This window comes from Copidosoma floridanum, unplaced genomic scaffold, assembly GCF_036245765.1.
Source record: "Copidosoma floridanum isolate Cflo_tuat_1 unplaced genomic scaffold, Cflo_Japanese_pri ptg000014l, whole genome shotgun sequence".
Taxonomy (NCBI): domain Eukaryota; kingdom Metazoa; phylum Arthropoda; class Insecta; order Hymenoptera; family Encyrtidae; genus Copidosoma; species Copidosoma floridanum.
The window spans coordinates 5,230,225-5,258,017 of NW_028321891.1; the positions used below are offsets into that span (position 1 = coordinate 5,230,225).

The 27,793-nt window shown below is 38.7% G+C and overlaps 2 protein-coding genes across 3 annotated transcripts in view; one reads left to right on the plus strand and one right to left on the minus strand.

Moving 5' to 3' along the window:
• Positions 1-1,588, plus strand: part of dsb (scavenger receptor class B member debris buster) — a 37,061-nt gene extending 35,473 nt beyond the window's left edge. For both annotated transcript variants that reach the window (XM_014355408.2, XM_014355409.2), the window contains exon 9: positions 102-1,588. In XM_014355408.2, coding sequence (XP_014210894.1) covers positions 102-572 — 471 coding nt within the window. In that variant the 3' untranslated portion in view covers positions 573-1,588. The remainder of the gene's footprint in view (positions 1-101) is intronic.
• Positions 1,589-3,851: 2,263 nt separating this feature from the next.
• Positions 3,852-27,793, minus strand: part of scaf (inactive serine protease scarface) — a 29,662-nt gene continuing 5,720 nt past the window's right edge. The window contains exons 3-11 of the mRNA XM_014355407.2: positions 14,036-14,093; positions 10,476-10,586; positions 8,907-9,091; positions 7,343-8,485; positions 7,127-7,240; positions 6,439-6,593; positions 6,052-6,332; positions 5,682-5,935; positions 3,852-5,118 (exon numbers count right to left, since the gene is read on the minus strand). Of these exons, the coding sequence (XP_014210893.2) occupies positions 4,924-5,118; positions 5,682-5,935; positions 6,052-6,332; positions 6,439-6,593; positions 7,127-7,240; positions 7,343-8,485; positions 8,907-9,091; positions 10,476-10,586; positions 14,036-14,093 (2,496 nt within the window). The 3' untranslated portion in view covers positions 3,852-4,923. The remainder of the gene's footprint in view (positions 5,119-5,681; positions 5,936-6,051; positions 6,333-6,438; positions 6,594-7,126; positions 7,241-7,342; positions 8,486-8,906; positions 9,092-10,475; positions 10,587-14,035; positions 14,094-27,793) is intronic.

Below are 27,793 nucleotides of genomic sequence, written 5' to 3' on the forward strand. Positions count from 1 at the left end.
TTGGGCACAAGTGCGTAAAGTGGCTCATTAGTGCACGGGTTTGCATAAAATATAATTTATTGTCTGAAAAAAAATGACGACGAGTGTAACGAACATTGCAGAAACTGGGGGTCCCGGTGGAAGGCAAGGTCCGGGTGCAGTTGAACCTAAAAGTCGAGCACCAGCCGGACATAAGCGCAGTGGCGAATTTCACGGACATCGTGTTCCCGATAATGTGGCTAGAGGAGGGCGTGGACGAGTTAACTCCGTCGATCCGCCGTTGGGTGTACCTGGCCACGACGTTCGCCGACACGCTGGTCCCCTGTCTCGCCTACGGCCTCGTTCTAGTCGGCATCGGTTGCCTGTGTGTCGTCATCTACAAGTCGTACAGCAACGTCGTCCTGACGCACGAGGCCATCGAGCTCGGCAAGCGCACCATACGACGGGGCTCCTCGTTCATAGTCAACGGTCAGCACAGGCTGCTCATGACCAAAGACTCGTACGTGCTTCTGCAGACGGAGGACCACGAGGACGAGCAGAAGCGAACTGCCCTCAAAACTTTCATGACCAACGATCCCGCGTTTGCCTACTGATCGCTAATAAGTTGCGCTGGTGATGGCGACGATCATTTATATTATCACTATATGATTGATCATTGTTCAAAAGATTTTTTCAAATCGCCTTGGACTATTCCAATTGATGATTAAACGTTTACATTTTTACCCTCATTACAAATATTTTCCTTTTTTTTTTCTTTTTTTTTTCTATTATTATTATTAACGTAACTCAGCTGTTTATATTACGATTAGTTTTTGCGATAGTCTTACCATGTGCGTTAATAATAATAATAATAATCAATGAATAAGTGCGTACTACTGTGGGGTACGAGTTGTTTAAACGAGCTTAATGAACTTCAAATGTTTCGAGTCACAAAAAATGGTGCAGCCGAAACTTTTAGATAGTTGTTAAAGTCCTTCTTAAGTTTTGTAAAATCAGGAAAGATATTTATGCGGCAAAACAACAAAGACATTGTTCTTGTAATCGAAATTATCAAACTTTGATCACTGGAGGGTGTGGTAATTAATTATTGTATACTCTTTTGTGATTTGGGTTGTTGCAATTTTTGCTTCTCAGTAGATATTGATAAATTATTTTTATCATTTGTATGTACCAAGTTAATTAATATATCAAAGACTGCGTCAGAGAAGGTTATTGTTCTTCATAGTGCAATAGAAAATGTACTATAGTGTGTGTTTAAATTTTTTTGTATTATCTTTTTTTTACGTGTGTAGAATGATTCGCAGTCATAGACAATAGCGTTTTGTACAGCTTTAAGTTTAGGTACGATTATTATAATGCTAAGGTCTTGAGAGAAGGATTTTTGAAGTGTCTTATTCTGAGAGGAAAAAGTTTCGGGCAAAAATGAAACATGTTAGATAACGCTGAAAAAATTACAATCTTTTTAAAAATATTACACGTGCGTATGAATTTTTTCCAGACGTATTTTTGAAAAACAATTAAATAAATCAAAATTAAAAAAAAAACTTTCACCTAGTTAAAAATAAGTTGTTGAAAATAAAAATAAAATAACATAAATGAATGAAAAAAATCATACTAAAAATCTTCAGAAAAGTTACATTTTATAAAGTTGTATTAGTGACCCCCAGAAGATTCTATGTTTAATTGTGGAATTATATACTTTTTTCTCGAAAATACGTCTGGAAAAAAATATTGAAAAAGTTACACGCACATTTTATGTTTTGAAGAAGAACATGATTTTTTTCAGTGTTACGTAATATTTTTTAATTTTTACCGGAACCTCCTTAAATAAAATTTGCTTTCTTTAAAAATTTGTTCATTACCTTGGACCCATAATGCCTAAACAGCACCAAAATGGGTTTGTAAAGTGGTGATATTCAATGTAAATTAAACTGAGCGATCATGTATGAAAGACAAGTAGTTTAATTCATTTATGAAACGCGAAACGAAATATGTAATTTTTGTATAAAAAATGCACAAAACACTCTTTAAAATTTTATAAATTTTCAAGATGTTAGCACATGACGTAAATTAATTTTTGTTTCGCGTTTCTCAAACACATTTGTGAAAGTGTACAGATAATAATTACATTCAAGAGTCTCTTATATTTAAAAAAAAATTTTCAGTGAAATAAAATCACTGTATAAAAGTATCTTGTGAATAATATAGTTATATAAAGATATTACAGTAACTAACAGTCAGGCGAATGTGAGAATCACGTTTTATTTAAATTAATCACAAAAATTATGGTTTAAAAGACACTCATGAATAAATATAAAGAAAAAAAAAAACAAAACAAAGAATATTTGCTATGGCTGTGGAAAAAAATGATAAAAATAGGAGATTCCTTGCGCTGCCACAAGTGCCATTTTAGCCGTGCTATCATGTGGCATGAATCATTAATTTTGATACCATTTTTTCCTACCTTACTTCAATGTAATAAAAATTAACTGGTTTTCTAACGACATTGAGACATATTTAAAGTGGGCAAATATTTTATTCATAATAAAATAGGGTGCAATTGTATAAATGTTATATTATTGTAAAATGTTACTTTCATCTATATCCTTATTATAATCATATCATATTTTACTCGTAGTCTTCTACTTTTAGAGTAAAATAAATTGATCCAAATGTATTTATTGTTATAGAGTAAACTTCAAAATAAATTTATAAATAATTTTAAAAAACACTTTAGAACCAATGCTACTAAGTTTCTTATTCGTAGTGGGGAAAATTATTTAGTTTACCGGATTCTTTAATGTTAAAGTATGTTAAGCGTTATAATACTTACATAAATAAATAAATTTTAATATTATTGTGATTATTATTGGATGCGTAAAATTTTATAGGAATTTACATCAAATTTTATAAAAAAATTTATAATTGTAATTTTCTACGAATATATAATATACAAAATATACATACGAAATTATTTTATATTGCACCCTCTAAATTTTTATTATAATATTAAAAACTTTTCTTTTAACACAATTTAATGATTAAATTTTTATGCATGAAAAACTTTTGATGAAGTATGAAGTATCAAAACACTGTATTGTTTCAATGTGAAAAAATTCTTCATGATCGTGAAAGCAATTTTACAATTATATGTTACGTACGTATTAATTTATAAACTATACGATTTTCAAATTAATTAATTTGATGTACATACGTTGATTCTAGCATAGATAATGTTTACGTTTACACAACTGTAAAAATAGAGTGCTGTAAATTGTTATTATATTAACTGTAATGCAAAATTATTCATTCATATAATTCTTTAAGATTCGTAAAGAATTTTGATTCTATTAATAAACTAAAATTATGATACTCATTATAAGGAATAAATTTTTTACAACATGTGCAAATAAAAATAAAGTAGAAATCTTAAGTAATCAATGTTTAAATACATAAAAAATTGCGACAAAAAAATATAAAAAACACTTCAACTGGGTGCATATTTTAATTATCAAATTTAGATCAACCTGTGTAAAAAAAAAAAAAAAATCAAATCGAAACATTTTCAGTGCTGGATAAAGATTGACTACTTATAAATAATACAGCAAAAAAATTTGATAATGAAATTTTATCCCTAAGCAAAAAATGTTTAATGCAATTGCGTACGTTTTAACATATTCTTTTGATGTGTCGAAAATCAATGATAGTGATATCATTATTTTTCTGGATTACTCTTCATGTTATAGAAAATAATGGTGTTTTAAAACTAAAAAAATTTTTTTAATGATCTTAGTGTGTAGGACAGTCATTCATCATTATTCGTATAAATATCAGATTTTTATGAATTTGATTTATAAAAACATACGAAAACGTAAATACTTCTGTTATTTTATTCAATACAGTTTTCTGAATTTTCTTTACATGGATGTTGAAAAAAGTTATTGTAAATATAACCATTTTATTATAAACTTTTTTGTTATAAACAATCACTTCCCTTGGTCTAGGATTGAAAAAAAATTAATTAGATTAGTTTCTATTCAATTATATCGAACGTGAAGAAGTCGAGGCAAGTAAGCTAAAATCAAATGTACAGTATTTTATTTTTTGTATCACAGTTATTTAATTTATATTTATATAAAAGCAATATCATTTGCGTGTTGTATAGTACATGCTCTTGTAATACAAAAAAATTAAATGTTATTATAAAAACTTAATACGAGTAGTCTTACATCTACGTGCAGGCATTAATCTAAGCTTACAGTAACAATCTTAAACTATCTTGCGTTTTGGATTTCTTGCATTATCTTATTATAACAATTCGTAAAGACAAGCGGCTTACATTGTTTTTTTTTTTTTTTTTTTTTTTCATGAAATATTTAACAAGATCTTAGCTAAGTCAGTAAGCCACTCATCTTAACAATTTTTTGCGAGTTCGTTTTTTCTACACTCGAATCATTTTTAATTCCTTTCTAATAAGATTATTTAATCGCATTACCATATGATGTACGAAAGTGTGAGTGAGTTTTGCATGGATATTCATAATTTGAAAAATTTTTAGTAAATTATACAACCATGATTCTGAGACATGGTTTCCGTGGTATTCGTCAAATTATCCCACTAAAGCAAGAAAAATGAAAAATTAATTTTCAACAGCAAAATCTAACCGAATCACTTATATTAATAAAAAAAATTTTTTTTTTTTAAAGTAAAAATTAAACAAGTAATTTTTAACAAAATAATTTGAAACCACAAAACTTCTTTGGACTGAAAGGAAGGAAGTAAAAAGGTGTGAGCGCACTTGTCATCACGAGTGCGAGAAAAACGAACGCCGTAGCCGCCGTTAATGGTACAAAATAATAATACAACGTCGTTATGTTAGCTGTTCGGCTTCCAAATAAAATTCGTTCAGTCGTTTGTCGCTTGCGTGTGAAACAAACGTTCGTTTTACTTAGGAGGAAGATAGCCGTTGTTGGTTTGTGGCGGTTGGCTGCAGTCACAGGGTACCCCGGGCTTGTGGTAGTGGTACTGGGAGGACAACTGTCCGGAAGACCCGGAAACACTCTGGGTCGACTGTTGGGATATTCCTCCGTCGAGCATGTCATTGACCCACTTGTTGTCGACTAGAGCGAAGGTCGCCACCTGAACATAAAATAAAAATGAGACGATATCCACGTAACGCGGATGTGCCCGATGAGATTCGAGAACGTGTTTTCTAGTGCGTGTGGGAGAAAAGTGATGGGATGAGACCGGAGAGGCGAGTCGAAAGAGATTCAGTAATTACGCGCGACGACCTTGAGAGTATCCTTTCCTTTCTTCTTCGAAATGTTGAAATAGACCCGAACCCACACATATACCTTTGCTTCTCACCAATTTCAAACTTTATTAAAATGTATTCTACATAGGTTTGTCAAAGGTAAACCAAACGAATATCTCTGCGTATGCAACTGAACGATGTAAAAAAATTAAGTCCACCCCAAGGATTACATTAGCCACTCTCTAGTTTACTTCAAAATCGATTTAAAATCAGAGACGTTGCAAAAACAAATTTATTAAGATCAAAAACAACCATCTAATCGCGTAATTTCACGTGTGACATTAGACTCAAAGGCACATTTAACGTGAAAGACGATAATGAACATATTTTTCAACGACTAAATGGTGTCCAAAAAAATGAGCGAAAAAGCTAGAAAAACGAGACTTACCTGGTTGACGGGATTACATCCAGTGTCTCGACTGTACACACCAACGAGCTCGTAAATTCCGTCGCCACGGTCACATGCCAGAGGACCGCCAACATCAACTTGGCACATGTTGTTGTTCTGCTTGTGGGCCTTGGCGCAGACCAAGCTGTCATCGAGATCCACCTGTGACTCGGCATCTTGGAGGCGCTGGGCGCACTGGTCTTGGGTCAGCACGTCCACGTCGATCTTGTGCATCAATGCACCAGCCGCGTGGGCTGTTTTCAAACATACAATATTTAGTCTCTCCAAAAAAAGTTTTATCCCTACATTTTGTCGTACATTGGATTTATCCATGATGTGACATTCGTGGATGAAATCCTGTCTAACTTACTTTGCAGGATGACTTTGCCCCATCCGACCGAAATGCAACTTCTCTGGGTTGGCGGGCCAAAGTTTTGGGGAATGCAAATGGTGTCAACGTGGAGGTCGAGTTTGACTGGCTTCTCGAGGAAAAGTAGGGCAGTGTCGTAACCAGCTACATCAGGCTGGTAATTGGGGTGGAAGACGATCGATTGGACTTGGACGATTTCGAAGGGCAGAGGCTCCTCGTGTTTCAGCTCGTAGCCGAGTTTCCACTCGCCAACCTTGATCGACACCTCGCTCGGGTAGATTCTACGATACAATTTAAAACATACATTTGACACGTCTATTGTAGACGATGATCGAACGTGACGTACCATCTCGTTAATTTTAAAAACAAGGTTTATAGGATGCTTACCCGTATACACAATGAGCAGCAGTGAGAACTACGTTGGGGGCAACAACAGCACCAGAGCAGAGCAATTTCTTCTCAGCGTTGGAGAGGATCATTGCTTGCCAGGGAATGGCACCGAATCCGACGTCAGCGTCGCTGGTTTTCAATGGGTTAGAGACCTGCGACAGTGTAAATCGACCCATCGTTAATTTGCATCAAAATACTGAGAGCCGTCCAATTTAAATAGTCAATTGGTCAATAGGTATAGGCGAAAGAAAAATATCAAAGTCGTCGAAAGTTGGCGCTTCTTCGATCGATGACCAAGCACTTTTTATACATCTTCACGAAATCTGCAGGTGTTGCGTAAGCCCGACGTTTGATTCCCGGATACGCGGGCTCTGTTGAGCAATCGATGTTGAACGAAAAATAAATCATCCTTCGGCTTACTTTCTATACGTAATAACGTGTAATGGACCCCCCGATATTTTGTACATCGCGATAAACGATCAGGTAACGTAATCTTTTCGCAATCGCATTGTAATTAACCGAGTCAAATTTGCTGTTACTTCGACGGAACACTTATTGAAAATTAAATGTTTTTTGTGAGCAAATCAAAAGGGATACTGATTTTGAAAACCATACGTACAAAATATTCCATTAACATAAAATGGTGATTGTTGCAATCAATAATTTGAGTGTCAGTTGTACTTACGCTATTGATGATACCGCACTGCGCTCCGGGTGTGTGTAGTGGAATGGAGACTAGGTTTTGATTGGTGGATGAGCCCTCGTACCCCTTTCCGTGTAAGGTCTGGCCAGGATATTCCTGAAATAATCCAGGTTTCTCAATTATTCTTAATTCCTGGGAGCGGACGTCTGGCAAACCAGCCAGAGTGTCAATTATCATTGAATGTTTAATTTACGATACCTGAGGCTTGAAGAGGTCATTGTTGTTCTGGAGCTCGTGAGTCTTTACTTGCGTTCCAATGATCTGGCCTCCAGTGACTGGTTTTGAGATCTTGATCGGATTAACTTGAAACTGCGGAGTTTGCTGGAACGGCCTTGGCTGGTGTACACCTCCGAATTGGGGGATCTTTTGTAAACTCGGGTAAGGTACGAGATCTTCTTCCTGGGGTGGTTTTATCGTAGATTTTGGAAACCCAGGATAGCCTTGTGGCTCTCCCTGCAGGAATTGGGAGTCAATGAATTGCTGACCCGTGGATGACTGTTGGGGAAAAGCTGGTGTTGTCGAGACACTCTGGAAAGGTGGTTGAGTGTCAAGTGGTGGCTTCGGGATGATTGGTCCTGGCTGATTTGGGGAATAGTCCTTATTAGATTGTGGTTGGGGCTGGGGAAAAATTGGAGCTGGAAAATCCTTGGGAGGTTGTGGCCTTATCTGTGGGAAATTCGGTAATGGTTGAGATGGGAACCCTTTGGTGGACTGCGGTGTTTGTGGTCGTTGGAAACCAGATGGAGCTGGCTGATTGGGGAAATTGTTGTTATACTGCGGCGACTGTGGCTGGGGGACATTTTTTGGCAAAAGGTCTGGAAAAGCTGACCCTGCTTGAATGACGCCACCCTTGGAGAACTGTGGCTGCTGAGGAGTATCGAAGGTTGGCAGCTGGGGTGAAACTGGCTTCTGGAAGGCTGGTTGTTTCGGAAACGATGGAACAATGTTCTGTGTCGGCAGTGCTATTTTCTGGTCTGAGAAACCAGGTTGGATCGGTTGAGATGGGAACGACTGAGTCGACTCGGTCTGAATAGTCTGAGGCACGAACGGCTGAACCGTGGCGCTCTTAGTTTGCTGGGACTGGGATTTGATCAGTTCACCCGACTGAATTGAAAAATTTGGAGGAGATTGCGGTTTGAAGGGTTGGGTGGGGAACGATGGTTTCCGAAAATTCGATTGCCCGGCTTTCTTTGCCTTAGAGATGTTGAGGAATGTTGGGAATCCCTGCTCATCGAAACCACCGCTGTAATTGGCGGGTAAGTTGCCTGCTGGCCAAGGGTCCACGTAATTTGGATCACGACAGCATTTTCCAACAATGCCGCTGTCTGGATCTCTGCAATCCTGCACAAACGTAAAATTTCGGTTGTCATTCAGCGCGCATGAAATTCATCGTTTTTTAAAACTTATTTTTAACTCATCGATTCTCATTTTTTTTTTTACAACTTAAAATAGAGTGCCGAATGAAACTGCAATCAAGAAAACTTTCCCAATTCTTAAGCCCAAGACCCTTCCAACTTATATTTTTAATTCCTATACATGCAACACGAGTTACGTATGCACTCCCTTGGGCCATGTAATTACGTTGTCACGGAGCAAAATTTAAAATCAACAGAATGACTTATTACGTCGCAAGAAGGCTTCGTAAGACACCTGTAGGTGTGAATTTTTTTTTTTTTTTTTTTTTTTTTTTTTATTCAACAGTTGGCTTCTAGCTCTTGAATTTTCATCTACATATATATAACATGAGGAAGCTATAACTTACCACCATCGGCACACGTCTGAGCTTCTGGGCATCGGTTAGCGAGATGGGCGTATCACTGATCATACCGATCATCGTGCAGTACTGTTCTTCGACGCATTTCAAGGCTGCGGCGCATCCGGTTTGATAGGTGACGGGAGCCGGAGACGATGGTAAAATAACAGTGCCTTGATTCGTGGCTCCCGAACCTACAATGCACGAATTTTCGTTTGCCATTAATATTTACCTCTGTGCGAGACTTACAACTCGAAATATGCGAAAAAAATGAAAGTGCGTTTATAGCGAAGCTTCAGTGCGACGAACATTTTTGTTTTTCAGGCCGCACTTTCTTCGCCAACGTGTTTCTTACGCAATCCTTACGAATGGCGTTTTAATTTGGAAAGATCTTGCGATTCGATCGTGTGATTGGAAACTAAACTGTTGTTTAAGTACTGATGAGTAGCAGTTTACTTTTCGGCAAAAATATTATCTACGAATCAAGTAAGCGATTTCGTTTTAAAAAAATTGTCCAACACGAATGAAATTCAGTAGTATCTAAAAATAGTTTGGATCGAATAACGTACTCTTAGCACTTTGAAGCAACAGTAATGAATTTATGAATCATCATAAATAAAAATAATGATTATACATGATATAAACAAAAAAGTGAAAAGCAAAAAGTTTCTCAAAACGCACTGGCCTCCATGATAATGGACGATTCCACTGAAAACTTACTAATCTCCGCGCTGATGCCAAAGTAGAGCACCGACAAAGCAACGATCACTGTACACTCGAGCCGACCCATGGTCCCAACACTCGATATAATCAAGAAAAGGCGTTTGTTTGTTTGTTTTTCTCGCAAAACCAAAGTACGAACGAGAGCGCAAAGGACGAGCCGCAGGACGTCCAGCGGCCAATGGTCTAGCGGCCGAGAACAAACGCAAGACTGAAGTCCTCCCGGCGCGGTGCGCACCTTATATGTGCGCGTTGCATGACGCGTTCTCGCTGGGACTCCCGATTAATGATCGCCCGGGTCCGGATCGCCCGTTTATCCCCGAGACTTTCTTCGGGCCTCCCGTTCCCTCCTCGCGCTCGCGGATGTTTCCCAATGCGCCAACCGGAGATGGACGGGCGCGTGTGTGCCATTAAATCCGCGCCCGCCCGCCAAAATCTACCTCCCAACGTAACAGGCCCTGTTACACGTGTCATCGATTACCGCGCACTCGTTTGAGCGTTTCAACTTGATCGAGCGTTGGATTTTTTTTTTTTTTTTTTTTTTTCAAATTGTTGCGCGGCTCCGTTTTTCGAAATGTATTGCAATCGCGTGAAATTACAATCGATGGCTCGTTATTTCGAGAAACGATTCTACAAAGCATCAAAATCTAGTTTTTTTTTTTTTTTTTTCAATCGTGCGTTTGATCATTTTTGATAATCAGCTTATACCATCAGGGCACGACTAATAGTTGACAAGGAAAAAAATAAATAAATACTATTCCTATAGGCAATGAAATTCGCGAAAAAAGGTTTAATGGATGAAAAGATCGCGTGGATGTGTACGTATTAATCATGAATTTTATGAATGAAAATGCATACCCTCGGGCTCCTTGGTGTCATCATGAGGTGGTAGCACAACGTCATAGACATCTTGCGACGGGGAGCTTCCGTACGGCGGCAGATATCCATTCGAGGTATCTGGTTTCTTGTCTGAAATAAAACCGCGTTAAATTATTCCCCTGCTTTTGGAATTTCTCCTCCTCGCGGAGACGAGTGCCATTTTTCTTTTCCCCCGAACGATTTGCATTTTTCTCCAACTCCGATGATTATTTTTTGCATAACATTTTTCTTTTTTTTTTTTTTTTTCCATGCATGGTATTACGTGCAGCTCTAGCTATCGCCACGTACGTATATTTATGGTTCGTAAAAATTTTCTGCGAAAATCATCCCGAGAATGGGAGTAAATTGGGCCAAGGTAGCTCGGGTAATATTTTCAGGGTTGGTTGCACGCATGACTCATGCCCCAAGAATCTGCAGCTCGGGAGATCGCGTTTTCAAGTGTTGAACGCGGAAAAAATATGCAGATTCCTCTTGTAATGATTCATAAAAGCCACGTTACTTAATTTCACATCAAATGAAAAAAAAAAAAAAAAAAAAAAAAAAGAAAGAAAGACACGATTAAGTTCAAGTTCAAAAACGCTTCGAGCTGTTCCTACGCGTGTGCCGATTCCGTGGCTCATCAGGAAATTTCTGCCAACCAGCGTTACCAATCGAATTTGCACACTTGACCATAAAATCAGGTGTTAAAAGTCAAACGCCAGCTTCAAACTGATACCATCTATTGCATCGCGACTAAATGGTAATGAATAAATCCCAATCGCGGAGCTGCAATAATGAGACCCAATTACGATTTTACTCTGCGATAAGGCAAGGAAACACGTATCGGAACTGCCAACGACGTCGAGATCGTAACTGTACGCTTTGCGGAATCCGAGATTCTTGTTTCTCGTCTTCGCGTACATATTTTACGAATCGATAATTTTTCGTGCGTATTCATGCAAATGAAAAAAATGTTGCGCAAGGGTTGTACACGCGTGTGGACGGAATTCGAGTTTTTCAATTTCGTCGGCATATCAGTGTTACTTAACATCGAAAGTTACGAGAAAAGAGAGAAAGTCTAGGGGCAGGTCGGACACATGATAAGTTACCTTAACATTGTCAAAATGTCTAATGCTTGAATCGACACCCTCGGATGATGTCACTCTTGAAATGGCCAATTTGGTAACTTTTTTTTCTTCAAATTCTCACGAGATCATACTCGCACGGACAAGAATACCTATAATGACCTTACCTGGACATCGATATATTGCCGAAATTTCAAAATGATTAAGCTAAAAGATCTTTCGAGAATTGGTATATTTCACCCACAATCTGAGTCCAACAAACCGATTTTCACTCGATCGGCAGTGAGGCGCATTGTCATAAAACCATAGCTGTCAGCCTCAAATTGTTCCGTCCCAAAGGAGTCCTGGGAGATCAATGCGCATTCTTGGCGTGAAAACAAACTCTCACGACCACGCGAATCTTGCAAAAATCGGAGTACACACACGCCAGACTCGCACCCACCGATGGTTTAACTCCCGTGTACATTAATATAAAAAAAAATACCGTGTACATAATGCACCTGACGATGTCTTTATGGTTCATTAAAGAATTTTATTACTATTTCTTTCTTTCTTTTTTTTTTGCGTAACGAATGTTTGGAGGGAAAAAAAAAATTCGATCCGAGTATCAAGTTCCGCGGTTGATGCTCGTAGCAAACGATGGCGCGGGGAGAGCTTTCTAGATGATTGTTATTTAAGGCTCATTACGTGAATGCTCGTGAGGTCGTTCGCAAAACTTATGGTCCGCCGTTTGGCGTGTATATATACGCTTATCGCGCGGTAAAAATCTAAAAGTCATCCGTGCGTTGGGTATGAAAAATTGTTCAATTTTTCAATACGAAGGCTGTACGGGTGATAAAAGTGCACGGTATATATACGTACATATACAAAGACAATAAAAAGTAAGCGTTGCTCGTCCTAAAAGTATCAATGGTGATGATCAAGATTTACGCCTCTCGTTTCTTTTGTCCCCACGGAGCTTCGCCGATACGTACAAAGTACGAAGCTGATCAGAAATGTGATTTTTTTCGCAGGACGCCAACTTAAACGGTAAAATTGGAAAAAAAAGTGAATCAAAGTTCATGCAAACCAAGTGAGCCTTGGTAATGTAGAAAAACAAAATGCGTACCCAACTGATTGCATCAAAATAAAGACCTGAGTCCGGAAGTTCCCGAGATTCTCGGTTCTATTAGTGGTAGAAAGAGCAAGTGATGCCGACGTAACAGCAAGTTTAAGGTCACGCGGATTTCGCGATTTCGACCCATACGTGAGCCCTCCATTGCTCAACTTTTTTTTTTTTTTTTTTTTTTTTTCAGCACTAAAACATCCGAAATCGCGCCTCGAAGGATCATTTCGAGCAATTCAACGCGAACACATCATCTAGCTGTCCACCTATGCGCGAAAGCAAGTCATTCGCTGTATGATTTATAGCCACGGATGTCTCGTACCTCTCGCCTCCGACAAAAAAAAGAAAAAAAAAAAAGACCCCGCGCTCGCTTTATCCACGCACGTCAATTAAAACGCCAAAGTTACAATAAACCTCTCCTCCTTTTTTATATTCACCCGCGAGAGTCATCTCCCGCGCGATGCCCATACCGGTTTCTTCGTGCGAGCGAAGGGCTCCGAGTCAACAATGAAAAAACGCGAGCGTACACAAAAGCTCGTATACAACGTCGGACTATACCAACAGAGCACAAAAGCCAGCCGAGAGAGTAAGTAGGTATGCGGGGTTGGCCTCCTCTCCTCTTTGGCGCGACGCCCTTGCCCGTCGCCGCGTAAACAAGCCCCTGACGTAACAGCATAGCACGGCACAATCCTCGAGGCAGGCACATTTTTTTCTTTTTCTTTCCTCTTCCTTTTTTCTTTCATTTAACGAACTTTCTCCGGGCAGAGAGGCTCTGCGATACGTACCCATCTGATATTAAAAAAAAAGGCCTTAGGACGAAATTTTTCTCCTCTCGTTTTCATTTTGTATTATAATGTGGATCTTTTTTTTTTTTTTTTCCTTTCTTCACGCAGCGTGGCTTAATATTAAATGTCTTTTTCTCCCCGTTACTCTTATGCTAATCACCGACGGCTACTTGGATTTGACGCCCGAGTTCCACCGATGGTCCATACGGGCCTACTTCGTTTTCGTTCGTTTCGTAACAGTCGCTCGATTGTGTGTTTGCATGTGCGTGATGCTGTCGGGGATTGAAGACTTTCGCCGGGCGTTAGATTCTATTTACAGGTTTTGGGTGTTGCTTTTCTTTTTTTTTTTTTTTTTTTTTATTTCACGCCCAGTGTGAACTAAAAATTAATTCCAAGCTGATAACGTTTATCGACTTGGTTCTTTTCAGTGGCACAATAAGCACGTTTTTTTTTATCAAGAGCGAAAGATCCCAAAAAACATGATTTTTTTCTATTTACAATCAATTGATGAGTCCGAGAAAAATGCAATCCTACTTTTACATGGACTATAAATTCTTGAACTTATGAAAAAACATTTCAACTCACCGACGACTGGTGGCTTGATGGTACAGCAAACTTCAACGGCTACGTTACATCTCTGGATCTGAAACAATAAAAATGAATCGTGGTCATTATAATATTCAGCACTTGAGAGAAATGTGATATTTGCAAACACCTGCGTCTACAATAAAATTATTAATATTGAAGTGAAATACGATTTTTCGCTTTTATTCGTAAAGGATCGGTATCGCAAGCGAAGAACTGCAAAATGCAGCTATTAAAAACGAGGTAAGCAAATGATTCACAGCACTGGTGGTACAATGCAACTAATAATTTAATTACAGTTCAAAATGGACGTAAATTAGCCAACGAAGCGTTTTTTTATCCTGCTAACTGAAAGGCTATTATCACATCAATCAATTTACGGTATGCGTGCAACCGACAGTAACCACAATGTGTGTGCCTTCAACGGCTAATGTGCGCTATCAAACGGAGCATAAACAAGAAATATTCACAAACTAGACGAAGGCGAGGAGAATCAGCCAGGAATTTTAATTTCTCAACGCTATACTCACGTCTATGAGCAAAGCTGTCACTGAAGTTGGGAAAGAGGAGTTGGGAATAGTTTAATCTTGCGGCAAACCAAACTCCACTTACGCACGAGCGTCATATATATACTCAATGGATGTGCATGCCTGGAAGGCTTATCAGTGTGGAATCAAGTGTGTTGCCGTGACATTTGACCACGTTGCAATAAATATACCTTCAAGGATCAAATTATCCTTGTCGTAAAATTTTTTATTTGAATAATTTTCAGGGTATGAAACACATTTTTCGTAACTCGTTCATCATAAGTGGCAGTGATAGAGAATAGAGTAATGAATCAACATGGTGATACTCATTTTATTATTGTTTTTTTCATTACACGTATTTTTAACTCTCACTAACAGTTTTACATTAGTTGCTTTACCAATACGATGCTGTAATAAATTATCAAAAAATTAATACAGTTTTTAAAGGTGGTTAATCAATGCAAAGATACCGGTATGGTTGAAAATTAGCCGAAGATCGAACTGATCTGAACAATATTTTACTAGTTTTTGGGGATATGAGGATCTCAGACGTCAAAGGAGCTGTGCATTACTAAAAAATCTAAATTGATATCTGTGTAAAAAATTTGTGATTAATTCGATGCAAATGTAATTAAAATTAAAATGATAACAAGAACATTTCTTAGCCTTCCGGGACCAATTTATAGCAACCGAAAAATTACGTTTAACAGAAAGTAATAGAAAACATGATTTTTCGATGCGATCAAATTAATGAATTAGTATTTAAAAATTTCCGCTAATAAATTTAAAAAAATCGACCCAAGGCTACAACTGCAATAAAATTTCGTGAATCGGTGAAAAGGAAGAATAACGATGGTCCGGATGCAAAAAATACCAAGTTTTTATTTGCCACCATTAAAATGTTTTTGACATTTTGCAAGATGCAATCGTCACTCATTTGCTGACTGAAACACACTGTGTATAGTGCATTTAAAAAAAATCATAAATAATCTAATAGCGAATAACAATCATTGATTCACTAGAACAATTTCTATAAATTGTAAGATCTATTCTACTTGCAAGCTTATTTTTGATTTACAACCATTGGAATGTGAAACAAGCCTGCACAATTTATAAAAAATTATTGTAGAATCATAAAGAAGAAAAAAGAAAACTTGTTTAGTAGCAGAATTTTTCTCACACTTCAGAAACCTTCAACTCAAGTCTTTAAACCAAGTGAAACGGTTAATCAACAAATTGCGAAAACAATAATAATATGGAACTGAGCTTATTATTCGTCTAAAAAATTATTGTAAAGTTGACAATTTTTTTATTAAGCTCCAAGGCATTTCCAAACTATCAACCTCGTAAAAATCCTCATAGCCAACTCGTCATAATCCACAACGAATTGGTAAACCCCATAGTCAAAAAAGTACAGCATCTACAAGATAAAAATGAGAATCATTGCAAGCTCGTCGTAAAGTCGGCCGGTCGTTTCACCGCGTGCAGCCTGGTTTTGTGGCGCCAAATCGAAAAAGCATCCACGTAAGATCATATGTATATATATATATATACTCGCTTGTGGGTATCATTATTATTATAACGCGGAGGCTCGAGAGCGTGTTCCGGCGATCGTAAATTTCAGGTGGCTCTCTTTCCTAATAATCGACGGGGCTCTTACACCCCACCGGCACACATGTGCACGTACGCGTACGCGGATTTGGTATTTAATGCTTCCGAAATTTCGTGTGTTTTTTCTACCTACGGTGCTTATGCTTGTATACTTTGAGGCCATAAACGAGCTTCTGCGTCTGTTTTGAAAGAGTCATAACACATCTTTAAATTTTATAGGCTGGCAGATTACGATGTGTGTACCTATACGTTTGTTAACAACGACTATTGCCCATAGGTGACATTACACATGTCATCTCGCACAATAATCAAACATTCAGTTTTCCGAATCGCCATTATTTTGCAACAGCAACAATAATACAAATGACAATTGGTGATGGTCAATGTTTCAAGGCAAGGCCAATGATTCCATGACGTATATACGTATATATATGGTTCGCAAGACCGTGATCACTTTTTAATTCCCGTGAAACTTTCACTTAGAATTACATAAAAAAAAAAAAAAAAAACACATGTACGCCCGCGTTATCTAACAGAACATCGATCATGGGATTATTTGGCGAGTGAGAGAAAAAGATACGATGACGACGATGAAGAAAGAAATCCATCACAAAGGAACCTCCCTACAATTGGCAATAAGGAGAGTTGCAAAACGTTTGTTGAAGAAAAAAAAAAAAGAAAAAAGAAAAAAAAAGTACACGCGGACATGGGAATCGAGAGTGAAGTTGACGAGTCGCTTTTGCGACCTCGGCCGACAATTAAAAGGTGCGTTGCCCAATGTGAATTGAAACGCGATGGCTAGGACTTGCGCGACGGGACGCGACCTCATCCTCGATTGATGCATTGAAAAAAAAGGGGGAGAGAGAAAAAAAAACGAGTGTTTGCAAAGGGGGTATGTTGTCGTGCCGGAAAATGTATATTGGGACCGGGCGAACCGGTATCGAGGAAAAAAGTGTCGACGTTGCATGACGCGAATGTCAAGTCGAATTTTTTCGATTTGGATGACTCGGCGCGTACGTCTTTGGGTTTCTGGATTGATTTGAATGCATGTGACTGGTACAACGAAAAGTAAACGTGAGATGATTTTTCTTTCAATTTATGAGACAAGTGTCTATATAGTGTCATTATTTCTTTGCCCGATATTACCTACTTTTACAGATGTTTGACACAAAGTTTTTCTACTTAATTTAGAAGCCTACATTATTTAATTGAATGCTCGAACAATTAACAAGGAGTTGCAGTAATTATCATTTCGTACATTGGATCGATAAATAATGATTGTTTATTAGTAACAAATGACGCAGTCTTGCGGTCTGGTCGGAACGATCAAAGGTAAAAGTGTACCTCTGGTCGTTACGGCTGATGGGGTGTAATTACATCATTAAACGCTTTTTATTTAACAGCCGATTGGAAAAATAAGATGAAATAAAACAAACTAAGTACTCATTTGACCTTTGGTATTTTTAAAGAGAGAAATTAAATTTCACACGGAACGGAATTCCCGTGGGGTACAGAATTCCGAAAAAGAAAATTTCCTTCCAACCGATCGTACGTCGTAAAAATCTGCAAAAAAAAAAAAAAAAAAAAAAAAAAAAAAACAAGAGAGCTCGTTCGCACAAGCCGTAAGAACTTGTATAACGATAATCGTCGGCTAAAAAGGAGTCTTATTGGTACACGGAGGATGGCCGCGCGACAGAGACGAGAGGGCGATTTCATAATCTTCGTCTCATAAGTACCATTCGCTCGGTCTTTATGGAGCTTTTTGCGCGCTCCGATGGCGCGTCTCGTCATGTCCGCGAATTCCTAGCATTGACATCTTTTGGGGGCAACGCGATGGGAGGCGATTTCATCGTTGGGTAAGTCGTTGAAAAGAAGAATAGTCTTAATCGGCGGAGAAGGTGACGGCAGCGCTAGTCGATAAATTGGATTGCCACTGCGTTTCGAGGATCATTTTGGATCACAAACTATACTTTATTGAATTTTTTGTAAGTGTAATGTTACACAAGTAATATATTTTATGACATGAGTTGGTGAGTAAAACGTTTAATGGACGCTCCAATGATTTACGAGACAAAAGCACAAAAATTTGAGTTTAATGAGCTGTGAGAGCAGGAGTTTGATTAGAAGGTAATAAAAAGAGTACTATTTACGACCCAATGATTGCAACCTGCGTTGAAATGAGTAAATCAAAATGATGATGATGATGATGGGGTTTGAAAATTACTATCGGTAATTTAGCGACTTTTCAGGGATGTATGATTTAAAAAATCAGAGAAAATCACAAAATGCGTCATGCAATTTGTTGCTCTTCACTGCAGACCCACGTGTTTTCTCTTACACGTTGACATCTGCTTTGTTATAGTTGGTACCATTTTACGGGATTAAACGTTTTTCAAATTGTTTCAATTGAATTTTACAGGAACAATTTCCTAATTGTTAATTTTTTTTTAGTTCAAAGTCATTGGAAGGCATTATTTTTCATCACAGGAATATTCGTCATCAGCACTGTTTTTGAAAGCCTCAAGACCCTAATTGAAAAAAAGTTTATTGCCGCAGTTGTCGTCGGTTGTCGTATCTGTTCATCCGCCAATTTGAGGTGAGCATATTTCGCTTATACGAAATTTAATGGTCAATTTTTACGAGTTGAAAAATATTTTAACGCGCGACGCAGTGAGAATCACTCTATTAGCGCGCAACTAAGTGTTTTGGATGGGGCGATCCCGAGCAACAAAACACGGATCGAAAAACGTTCATTAACATGTTGTAAAATGTGTAGATGTTATGTAAAATCGGTGAAGAAATTTTACGTGGCTGATAGAGCTCTTGTGTTTGCGCGAGTATTATAGCATCGATGAGCGCGCGGAAATTGATAATTTAAAGGCCGATGTATTGATGTTTACGAACGACGTGCATGTGCTATTGGGAACTTGTTTTTTTCCTCCGCGTCGATAAATAATAAGATACGCAGCAATTAAAAATTTTCGCTCGATTGAAAAAAGTAATATTCCCATTCACGTGCGTTAACTTCCTCGATTATCGGCGAATGGGTAATCGGCGGATTAAATGAACGATGAGTAAGAGAAAAATCAATGATTGTCCGAATCCTCGAGCAAATCGGCTTCTGGAGGTAAGTTTTTTGCGGACCCTTCCTGATCGGTCGGTTTTCGGCTAGTGTATGACATAACGCCGAGACAGGGACTTTCCCCGATCTATCAACTTCTCTCGGACGATTTAAAAAAATCGCGCGACAGAGGAATGGTGCCCGATTACGCGCGCGATTCCACCGGTACGATTAATCGCTGTGAACGAGGAATTTCACACTTTGGCCGCTTCTTGCGGGTATAATAATGGTGTTTGGGTAACAAAATAAAGCGAAAGATTGATATGTATACTAACGTGCCGAAAAATTCCACGTGTAGCTTGTGTCGTTTTTTTTTTTTTTCTCTCTTCTTTTGACACGTGCGGGGACCGTAAGAGACTTATCTGTTTCGGTAATGATCTCACCGATGAATATTCATCTCCGAGTTTTATTGGTTACTTGTTTGCGTGTTTTGTCGGGGAACATTTTATTTTCTACGATCGAATCACGCGCAGTATAAATACAATAAAATGGAAGGAGTTGCAAAAAATTGGACGTTAAAATGTATATTGCCCAATTTTTTCAGTACCTTCGAGTCTGCATCAAGACTATTGCGATGGTTGGATGTTTTTTTGTTTGTTTCTAATTCCTTGCTTTCGAAATTCAAATTTTAATTTAAGTCCAAAAGTCAATTCTTTACTCCCAAAACCATAGATAATCTTGGGTTCTTCGATATTTTGCAATGTCTGTTTTTTTTTGTTCGTGGATGGCAGTTAGCGTGTGATCATAGTTGTGTGGATTTTCGAAATTCCAAGACAATAGTGGCATTGTTTGAAATTCTAATGGTTAATTTTGATTTTGGAACTTTCGAATTTCGAACTAATAACATGTCTCTTCTTCAAGGACAGGTAAAATAGAAAAACATGTTACACGACCTGATTTCTAATTTCGATGAAAATCGTGGATTCGGGCGTGTGCGCTACATACGTAGGAAAGACGAGAAAATTTTACTTGAGAAATAAATTATAAATTTTCTCACCAACAGGTTTTGCGCCAAGACTTTCATCTCAAGGTTTTCCGGGCAGGAAACTCGATTCACCCATAAAATCCACGGCAAACGAGCGCGACCAAATTAAGACAGCCGGTTAACCTTAAGAGGGTGTACGCCCGTATTGTGATTTAATAACGATTACAAGGTATTTTCTTCAAGCAAGTGTACGTACTTGTGACGATTACGGTAATGGTACTTGATGGCCTTTTACGGAAACATTAAATTATTCGTTCTCGAGCGCCTATTGGAGGTCAATGATTAATAATAAAATGTAAATAAATAATAGTTTATTATCCCCAAGAACATTATTGATTAATTGTGAATTCATTCTATCTGTAGTTTTTAATTTGACCATTCTTTATACGCAAGGACTTTGGTCTATAAGAAAATTAAATTGACATGTGTGTATTGACGTGTACAAATTTTGTAAATTTGAAGATCCAACTCTTTTTTCTTGTAGTAAATACGTAATCGCGAGAAGAGTCTGCTTGAGAATTACGAGATAAAAATGAGCAGCGACGCTCGTAAATTTCTTCTCCTGATTACCATTTTAATTGGTCGAACGGATTTCGAGATACTCATCGGAACTATTTTGCAAAATAAATAGGAATCTTTATGAAATATCATATCACACTCTCCTAGAATTTTTATATAAAAATGTTGTAAACCGCGATTCACTGCTATCTGACATAATATCGGAGACAAAGAGACACCAACTTGGCCGAGCGAACAAACGCATCTCAACAGTAACTGCCAAGAGTGTGTTATAAAATCTTGAATGAACGGAGTACCTACTTCACCTAAGCGTACCGAGTTGAAACAAATCGACGTCCTTCGGTTCTCCTCACGCCTATGCTATCCCACTTCAAATGGGATTTTGTAACCACAACTTCACAACCAAATCTACAGTATTGGGGGAAAAAAAAATCAACAAATTTCTTCGTCGTCCTTTTCTCGATTATAATTTAAGTGCAATAAAATGTTAAATGTACCGCGGAGAAAGTGGACTGAGCGTGTATGTTTGCTCGCATGTGCTTTCGTGATCGTAATTCAACCAAAGAGGAGAGAGCGAGAAAGGAAAAAAAAAGGGAAAAGCGAAGATGCGTAATATGTTTCGGAAGGTGTACGTGAGCGTTGTCGGAAAGCAGATGTTCGTGCACCAACGAAATTCGTGATTACGCGCTGGGGTTATATTATGCAGTTGGGATCGATTTTTTTTTTTTTTTTTTTTTTCGGGCATAATCCAATAAGAGGTTTTTTTTTTTTCTTTAATCGAACGAGTACAGTGGAAATATGTGCGTTGGAAGCGATGACAAGTTTTCGGAAAAAGAGATTTTTGTTTGAATAGGTAATCGCGCACGTGTGGCCTAGTAAACACGTTGTTTCTCTATGGAAAACTAGTATTTTACCTAGTCGAGGATATAACTTCGTATGCTAAGTAACTTTTTTTCATGAATACACTCTTTTAATGGACCATTGTGTCTCCGTGAATTATTAAATTGAAATGGGGACTGTATATGCTTATTTTTGACAATACATTCTGTGATGTCACGTAAACACGATGGTATTCTCAGCGATGTCGAGTCGTTTGAAATTCACGGTCAAATTCAAATCGATTCATACGCCTACGCTGATTTTATGTGTATACCTACATAAATTTTTTTTTTTCTTTTTGTATCTTATTAATCGGTATCGATCTATCTACACTGCGATCGATTCTTATAAAATAATTATTATACATGATCGTTTAAGCGATGATTTCAAGAATGTCTATCAATTATGTTCTACAGAGATTTTATAAAAGTATCGTTTGATTTACAGATTTCCAACTCAATACTTGTAAATACAAAACGTATCATCATTAATTATTCAAAATGATAAATTACAACCCTTTCTTTCAACGAAAATTCAACTACTGAATGATTCATTCTAACGTGGGAGAGTACATTCTTCGTGCCAAAAAAGATGCATCGAACGTACACACGAGTGAATCCGACGAGTGACTCTTTAAACCGATTGCGATCGACGAGACTCCGATCCTACGCGTCTCGATCTTCGCGTGATGAATTATCCTTCGCAAGTCACCACAAGAAGAAAACCATCGACAACACGCACTCGCAAACGTTAAACAAACGATAACGACGAGCAAATGACGACTCATTCACCGGACGCTTGCACAGATCGGTAGCTCGAATCCTACATGTACGGCTCTTTATGCGCCGAGTGCATCACATAAAATGCAAACCCATCTCGTTGCGCAAGCCATCCCATAAAGCATCTCCGCGAAGATAATACAGACACACGCACACGGACGGGGGTCGACTTTCGCTCGGAAATCGGCGCGCCGATTTTTATCGTTCTGCCGAGCAGCCATGAAAAATCGCTCGCCATTGTTACCCTCGGACCAAAACAAACACACGAGAGAGGGAGCCCACGAAATCTTTGATTGCCGCGTTGTGATTGTGCGCCGCCCTGCACCGTAAATAAAAGAATCGAGAGACGCGGTGGAGCAAAGTACACGCGGAGTATACATTACATGTATATAATGCTATATATATAAGTGCAGCCGCACGCCTACTCGACTTACACAATTATCGCGCGGGCTCTTTCCGCTATTGGTAAACGAGTATCGGCGCGCGCTCGCGTGACTCATCCTGCGGACTCTCGGGGAGAATCTTTTCCTTACCGATTTTCCGAAACTCGAGGCTATATACATACAAAACAAGTGTGCGCGATGAGAAGATCCGAATCTACAGTATCTCGCGAATGCAGGAAAACCAAGGGATTTCCCAAATTGTACATCGAATTCCTAATAAATCGGTAGGGCCGAAAATTCGCAACCGAAAGGGTCAAAAAACCCTTGGCCGGCTCTTGGCCAGTTGGGCAATGATCGCGGCCCGAGCGCATCCTCGGTTCGAATGGCCCAAAAAAAAGGTAACTCGGAAGATTCCGAGGATAACGATCTCGTTTAAACGGCAGAGTGCGATTGTGCGGCTATTGATATAGTTGGGCAATGGGAAGAGGCGCTGTCACGTGCAACGCACCGTTGTGCCATACGAATACGACCTCAAGCCACGAAAGGAGGAGGAGGAGACGGTGATGTACGGGCGCGCGTGGCCGTCAAAAGAAACAATAAGGTTGAGCATCGATGAGACGAACTTATAGCTTCGAGGATCTCGTATAATATCGGTGCCAAAGGTTGTATTGTTTGACTCCGTGGATCTCCCGTGTCCTCGCGAGGACTCGAGACAGCATCATCGGCGGATGATGCAAGATGACGCGCGTGTTTTTACTCTCTTGTTACAACGATGTTGACGCACCGCGATTCCTAATAGGTGCTCGATTGTCGCGACTATTACTCGCCCGGCTGCACGCACGCAATGGCACCTAAGGACTAAACGGTTATGACTGATGGGTGGCGCGATGAGTTTCCAAAGGGGACGGTTGCGAAAGTGCGATGCCACAGTTGTTGTTGCCATGAGGTCGTTGAATGCCTTTGGATATAATTTGTCAAAGCTCTTGCTTTTTGTAGTTGTTGACGAGTCGTAGGATCGCGGTTGGACGACACAGTTTTTTTTGTCCCGACCGGATCAGCGACCGGGTAAACTAATCGATGGAGGTTATTATTTTTCGGCAGCCGGGAGCAAAAAAGCAGTGATCGGGAACTTTTAAGCTAATGGCTTCTGCAAAAACAGCATGTGTAAAAAAACCATCGGTTAAGTCTGTACTTCCCGAGGTACTTCCATCATCGCCTCGAACTACCTTGACCTTTTCCAACGTGCATCGGCACCATCGGTCGACTTTCTGTTGTTTTTTCGATTTCCACGTCAAAGGAGATTTTTTTAATTTTCCGTGCGCACATCGAAAGACAAAAAGCTCCGAAACCTCAACTACATTGAACTTTCGCACGGATTACCTTGGCAACGCTACAAAGTACAGGTGCACATGCGTTCAAGTTGGCGGGTAGTGTGTTATTACGCTGTTGAAAAACCGATACGATGACCGTGCACGAGTAATTATCCGAATCATTTTTTTGGAGCGCGTTTAAGCGTAATTTCGATGGCTTTCGCTCGCGCGAACGGGTAAAGATCGTTTCGAGCGATATCAGCACGCGTGTATGTACACACTTGTAATTTTTATGCTCGTTCTTCAGAGGGGGTAAAAAAAAAAAAAAAAAAAAATAAGAAATGCAGGAGGAAATGTGTATTTGCACAATTTTCGCAACGTTAAGGAGGAGATCTACAACGGCAAATAAAACGCAAAGTGCGCGCAAACACAAAGAGAAGAAAAGCACAGGGACCTTGTGCAAGGCGCATTTCCATAAGAGAGCACACGCGTCTTCTCTTTGGTTTCCGAGACTGCAGGAGTGACGCTCGTACCTAACGATCTGTTGTTATTGTTGCATCCTCGCAAAACGAGGAGGACCGGAAAGGTTTTTTTTTCTTTTTCTTTTTTTTTTTTTTTTTTAAGATCTCCGAGCGTGTGTGATGCAAGCGCGCGACTCGAGAGTATATATATGTATATGTACCTATAATGCACACCTGCTTCTGATGCGCTGATGGTCGAGCGTGTGAATCAGTGGGTACTTGTACGTGAACTTTCACTGTTTCGAGATGATGATAGTAACGGCGGTGGCTACTGTGCGCAACGGAATAAAATATGTCCTTTTTTTTTAAGGGCAATTGTCCAATTGACATATTCGTGTATACATGTTAGTGTCTTATAATTAAGCTGGAATTTTGTTTAAAATTGAAATTTTTTTCATTTTTAAGTTTTTTTTACAAAAGTAACGATAATTTGAAATCCAAATTCATGGAAACATTAATGGTATTGGCTCTCTGAGAGCGAGGGTTCTTAATTTCCCTGCAATTCAAGATGCGTGGGGTTGAAATCTCAATCTTAGCCCTTAGAAGGAGGTTGGGGATAAAAAAAAATTTTAATTTAAATTTATAAAGGGCACCGTAATACATTTATTTGTATAGACCAATGAAAGACGCGTACCTGTACGTACTGCTGTTGGAATTAGTCTCCTATAAAGAAAAAAAAAAAAAAAAAAAAAAAAAAAAAAAAATGGTGAATAAGGTATTTCAGCAGTTCCCGATGATGAGACGTACGAGACGAACAAGTCACTTGATCATCATAATAACGTATCTTCTTCTTCAGATCTGATCAAGAGAGTACGTGTATTATGCAAAAAGGCCAGTGTATAACGGACTCTACGATCTGGAATGCGGTGTTTTCAGACGATGGCTATCTCATGGCGAATACGTGTATTACAGTTCAACTTTCAATAGTAAACCGGGGTTTTTTTTGTCATAAAATCTTTTTCCCAAAGTACTTTTTGTTTTGAGCAAAAGTAAAAATTTTGGTTCGACTGAGATACCGAAAACGTATAAACAAAGTTTTTTATTACATTTTTTTTCGTATCAGACTCTCATCATCTATATTCGAAAAATTAAGCAGCACTGTGAGCGTAATTAAAAAACGAAAATCACCTTTTACGATCAAAACAAACTAATGAGCATCGCCCCAAAGATTCCACCTGTGGTTTAATCTCGTTAGAATGCCCCTTCTAAAAAACACAAGGTTCACCAACCTATCAATCTCGAGATAAACATCAACCAAAGTCAAGAGCCATCGAAGAAAAGAAAAAAAAGCACGACCCTTGTATCGCGTTGTAAAAGCATCGAGCGAGTCCAAGGCAAAAGAACGCGCGATAGAGGGGGATCCTCGAAATCTCGTCGAAGAGACGACCCGGTTTTTTTTTTTTTTTTCAAGCAAGGTCGCCAGACTGGCGTGGTATACAAGTATGTATCTGTATGGAGGAATAAAAGAAGAAGCTGATGTCGAGGTGGTGAAAAACTTTGGGGTCCCGCGTCATATGCGTCATTTTTCGTTCTTTTGTCTGAGGTCATTTGGATTTTTCGGTGGAATTCGAATGTGAGAAGAGCACATTAACAATGAGAGAACGCAGATTTTGGTGGGGCATGTATATATTCAACAGTCGCAAATCTGGACAACGTCCCGATTGAGGTATTGACGTCCACTCGGGGAATTCCCCGATTCTTCTTGAATACTGTTTTTTTTTTTTTTTCGGTCACGTGGAACAAAGACATGTTTTCGGGTCGATCGTCGCTGTAGAGACGAATTTCGTTGAATATTTGGGCATAATGAGTTTTTTATTTATTTTAATTTTATTTATTACTATTTTTTTTTTTTTTTCTTTAGTAAATCAATAAAAGTCCGGATACAAACTTGATAACTTGATTTAAGATTTTTCTGCGATGCAAAAAATATTTATTACCACCGAGTGGAATCTTTACGGCAACAAACAAAATTGTAACTATACTTTTTTTATTCGTTCGTTTATCCCGATTGCGCATAAATTTAGCAATGACTTATCACAAATTTTTCGTGCTACGAATCATTATATTTTATTATTATTTCATCCCACCGTTCGATTACGGGTAATACCAAATAATCTAAATTTTATTCCCAAAGATTTAAGAAAAACTATTAATTATAAAAAAAAACGACGTATATCGATGTGGGAGCACGGTTACCACGAAAAACTCGTGGGACGCTATTTTCTGGTGAAAAACGCGTAAAAAAAAACAGTTGGAGCTTCCCCTACCGCAAAGAGGATCGTCTTCGGTTTTGCGAAAGGAGTAAGTACGCGAGACAGCTCAACGCGACTCAAATTGTATGAAGATTTATGTTAATCAATTGCGTTCGCGCTTGTATAATGCCTTTAGAGAATACGTGAAATTGATTCCGCTTGTCCGAGTGTTACCCATCGATATTCAAATGAAAGAGGTGTACATACAGACAACGAGATGCATGAGTTTGCACGGTGTATAACGCCCGCCCGGAGCTTCGGGGATGTCGAACGGAGGCAATAAAAGACGTATCAGAGATGAGAGAGGAGCTCCACTCGGGCTCCATAACAATTAGATAACCGGTCTGGCGTAGACGTCGGGAGAAACCCAACACTCGATCATATCTCGGATTTCTCGCGTCTTGTTTGCATGAACGATTCAATCGCTCTCTTCCTAGTGCGTCTGGTTTTATTGTCGCGGGTATACCCATACGGCTACGATGTAATGACGTGTGGCGGCTAGTTTCATCGTTATTTTTACCCCAATCGTGGGTGCATCAAAGGATATTTACAATAGTTCCGAGGAACGACCGGTTTTTCATAGGCCATTGTCTTTCAGAAAGAGTAGGCCATTTCAGAATCCAAAGTCACGATGTTTTGCAATCATCTCGATGATTTTGCATTCGGGAAACATTTATTACGCTGCTTTTGCTTGTACAAGGAGGACATTGGTACTAATCAAGCCTGCATTAATAAATGCATCGGTGAGGCCTCTTAAAAAAAAAAAAAAATACTTTTCTGTTGGCTTAAGCTGAATAAGTACACTTCATTGATAAGAATCTAACCCGTTCGATTTGCAATTTGTTAGGTTATTAATAAATTATTTTACAAC